The 3447-nt window shown below is 52.3% G+C and overlaps 1 protein-coding gene across 1 annotated transcript; it reads left to right on the top strand.

The window, feature by feature from the left end:
• The first annotated feature begins 664 nt into the window (after positions 1 to 664).
• LOC109022969 (claw keratin-like) lies at positions 665 to 1153 on the top strand. The gene has a single exon (XM_019008957.1). The coding sequence runs from the start codon at positions 665 to 667 to the stop codon at positions 1151 to 1153; it is 489 nt and encodes a 162-aa protein (XP_018864502.1).
• The last annotated feature ends 2294 nt before the right edge of the window (positions 1154 to 3447 follow it).

The following is a 3447-nucleotide window of genomic DNA, read 5'->3' on the forward strand; positions in this document are numbered from 1 at the left end:
TGAATTTACTGAGAAACCAAGTCCTAGGTGTCTTCTGGAGCAGAGGGAGAAATGGAGCCCCAGGTCAGGAGGGTTTGAGGGAGGAGGTGAAGCCACACCTCGATCCTGTGTCCGGTTCTGGGTCCCCCAGTTCAGGACAGTTATTGAGGGGCTGGAGTAGCTGGAGAAGGGTCTGGAGAACTCCTGGGGGAGCTGGGAGAGGCTCAGCCTGGAAAAAAAGAGCTGCCAGGGAGAATTTTGGGTTCCTCCAGGTGGGATTTGGGATCTGATCCCAGGGAACAGGGACAGGACAAGAGGGAAGGTCCTCGAGCTGTGCCAGGGGAGGCTCAGGGTGGATATTTGGGAAAATCCCTCCTGGAAAGGTCAACCAAGCCTTGGAAGAGCCTTGGGGAGGGTGGAGTGGCTGCCCCTGGAGGTGTCCGAGGAATCCCTGGACAATGAGTGGACAATCCCTGGACACCTGAGTGTCCAGGTGGGGATCAGGCACAGCTTGGACTGGATGCTCTTGGAGCTCTTTCCCAGCCCCAGGCATCCTGGAATTCCACAAGTAGGGAGGAAAAGGACAAGGACAAGGACAAGGACAAGTGTGTGTGTGTGTGGAGGGGCTGTGACATTCCCTAACTCCACCTTTTCTCTCCCAGCTCCTCCTCCAGCTCTGAGAACCATGAACTGCATCAGCTCCCGGTGCCTGCCCGGCTGCGAGGTGGCCTGTCCTGAGCCCTGTGCCTACAGCAGAGGCCTCGGGCCCTGCGTGGCCTCCTGTGGGGACTCCACGGCTCTGGTCTACGCCCCGCCCGTGTGGATCACCTTTCCTGGCCCCATCCTGAGCTCCTGCCCCCAGGAAAGCATCGTGGCCTCATCCCTGCCCCAGCCCTCCGGTGGCTCCTCATACGGCTCGGGGATGGGAGGCTCCTCTGGTGGCCTGTCAAGAATTGGGGGCTCCTATGGATCTGGGGGCTCCTATGGATCTGGGGGTTCCTATGGATCTGGGGGCTCCTATGGTTCTGGGGGCTCCTATGGATGTGGGAGTTCTTCCGTGGGTGTCTCAGGAAGGGGGGGTTCCTCTGGATGTGGGGCTTCCTCCTCGGGGGGCTGCTTCCTCAGGAAGTTCTACACCAGCAGCAGCAGCCGTGGATCCCGCCTGGGAAACTGAGGCAGCTGAAGATCCCTGGGCCCGGGAGATAAAACCCCAGAATCCAGATCCACAGCTGGGACCGGCTTTTGGAGACGGCGAAAGCATCAACGGGAGCCACCCTCGCTCAGGACCTCTGGGAACGGGGCCCACACCTCTTCCCCGCATTCCCCTTTTGTTTTAATTAGCAGCCTCTGTTAAATCACCCTTCAGTGCCAGCTCCTTCTTCCCATTGTGCCAAGAGAAGAAAAAAGAACAGCTTGAAAGGCCTGGCAGGGAGCTTGTCAATGCAGCCCTGACAGGAGAAGAACAATGGGTGGAAGGTGGATTCTTCTCGGACAGTGAAGCTGAAGGAAGGAGCGTCTGTTTGGTGTCATCCCCTTGTGTATCCCATTAAAATCCTCCTGCATCAGCACGTTTTGTTGGGATTTCCTTTCTCTGCGGGACCGTTTCGCTCCCGTCCTTTCCTCTACCTCCTTAGGCTTCCCTCAGCTGGTTCCGTGAGCAGCAATTACGGGGTTTTATGGTAATTGGGCAGTAATTATTTAAGTAATTGGGGTTGTGAAACCGAGGGTTGGATGAAGCAGCCAAAATTTAAGCGCGGAGGAGTTTGGTTGGGGGGCACGGAGCTCTCTGGGGGTGACAACTTTGAGCTGCAGGACGAACAAGGGCTGGGATGTGGTCTGGAAAGCCACAAAGGTTTTGGTTTTACACTCAGGTTTAGCTCAGCTCCTCTCTCCTGAAGGATTCTGTTCATTCCTGGAATCATAAATTCCAATCCTTGAGGCTGCAAAAGATCTCCGAGGTCATGGAGCCCAACCTTTGGTGCATCTCCCACCAGACCAGCGCAATGTCCAGTCCTTCCTCGGACACCTCCAGGGACGGCCACTCCAAACCTCCCTGAGCCCCTTCCAAGGTCTGGCTGCCCTTTCCAGGAGGGATTTTCCCAAATATCCACCCTGGCAGCTCGAGACCATTCCCTCTCCTCCTGTCCCTGTCCTCTGGGAGCAGAACCCGGCCCCATCCATTCTGTCACCATACTTAGAACCAGTTTTTAGGAATTATCGTGATTCCCAGCAGAATTCTGAGCTTTAGGGAAGCTGAACACAATTTTTTGGGTACTAGAGGATGCAAACCAAGGTGAAAATCTGAGGACTGGGGGTGGGAACCAAAGGAAATCCACCAAAGAACCTCTCCTTGATTTCTGAGCCGTCAGTGCCCAACGATTCAGGATGTGGGGAAATCTCTCCCGGCTGTGGCATCATCACAGGGCTGCTTTTATTTGACAGCAGAACCTCACCGGGCTGTGCAAGAGAGAATTTCCCAAGGGAGGAGTGGCACAAGAGCACAAACCCCGCCTGACATCCTGGTTGCCAGGATGGGAACACAGAAACAGCCGTGGGTGAGCCCCGGGTTTAAAGATCTGCGAGGGGTGACTTAAACCCGGCTTTACTCCCTTGGAAAACACAGGAGAGAGATCGGGAACCGCCCCAAAAAAAGCTGAAAATATGTTTTTAATACTTTCTATTGAACTGTAGAATTCTTAATGCTTGTTAAGTGAAGAAGGATGAACTGAAATATGGGAAATATCAGGGAAAAGAGGATGATCTCCCCATGAGGGAATCCTGCTTGGAAAATTGAATTTTTTGCTCTCTGTTTAAGCTGAAAATGGCTTTAAAATATTATAATTGACAGCCCAGGACATAAATAGAAAATTGGATGACACACTACTAAAGTTGCTTAAATTCCCCGTGTGCCTAAAGAGGTTTAGGAATTTTAATCTGCGATTAATTTAATGATGGCACGCAATAAATTAATCAGCTGAGAGCAAAACATTAATGGGGCTGAAGGAACAGGCTCAATTGGAAAATAATTGGATAATTTGTTTGCAATCGTGGTGAAGCTCTGGAGAGAGAAGACGAAATCCCGCAGAATTCCAGTTCAGCAAATCCTGGAATGTGTCACAGGGTGCAACCAGAGCTCCAAATTCTTGTTCAAATGGCCCAAAAGTCACCCCAGGATTAAAGGCAGGAAGATTTCTGCTGGCTCAAGGCAAAGTGGTTTCCAACCGAAGGATTTGTAGGTGAAAAGGTGGGAAAGAAAACGTGAGGGGAAAAAATAGGGATATAAAAGAGTTTCAGTGGGAAATGCTGAAGGTGGAAAATTTCTTATCCAACCCTCAAACCCAGCCCTGAGTGGGATAAAGGGACCTGGTTCTCATTTGGGAGCCTCCAATCCTCCCAAATTCCAGGAGCCTCCAATCCTCCCAAATTCCTGGAGCCTCCAATCCTCTCAAATTCCAGGAGCCTCCAATC

The sequence above is a fragment of the Parus major genome, chromosome 25LG2, assembly GCF_001522545.3.
Source record: "Parus major isolate Abel chromosome 25LG2, Parus_major1.1, whole genome shotgun sequence".
In the NCBI taxonomy this organism is placed as follows: Eukaryota; Metazoa; Chordata; class Aves; order Passeriformes; family Paridae; genus Parus; species Parus major.

Bases quoted from the DNA above. Each gene is read 5' to 3' on its own strand.
- LOC109022969 (XM_019008957.1), top strand. From the start codon at position 665: ATGAACTGCATCAGCTCCCGGTGCCTGCCCGGCTGCGAGGTGGCCTGT.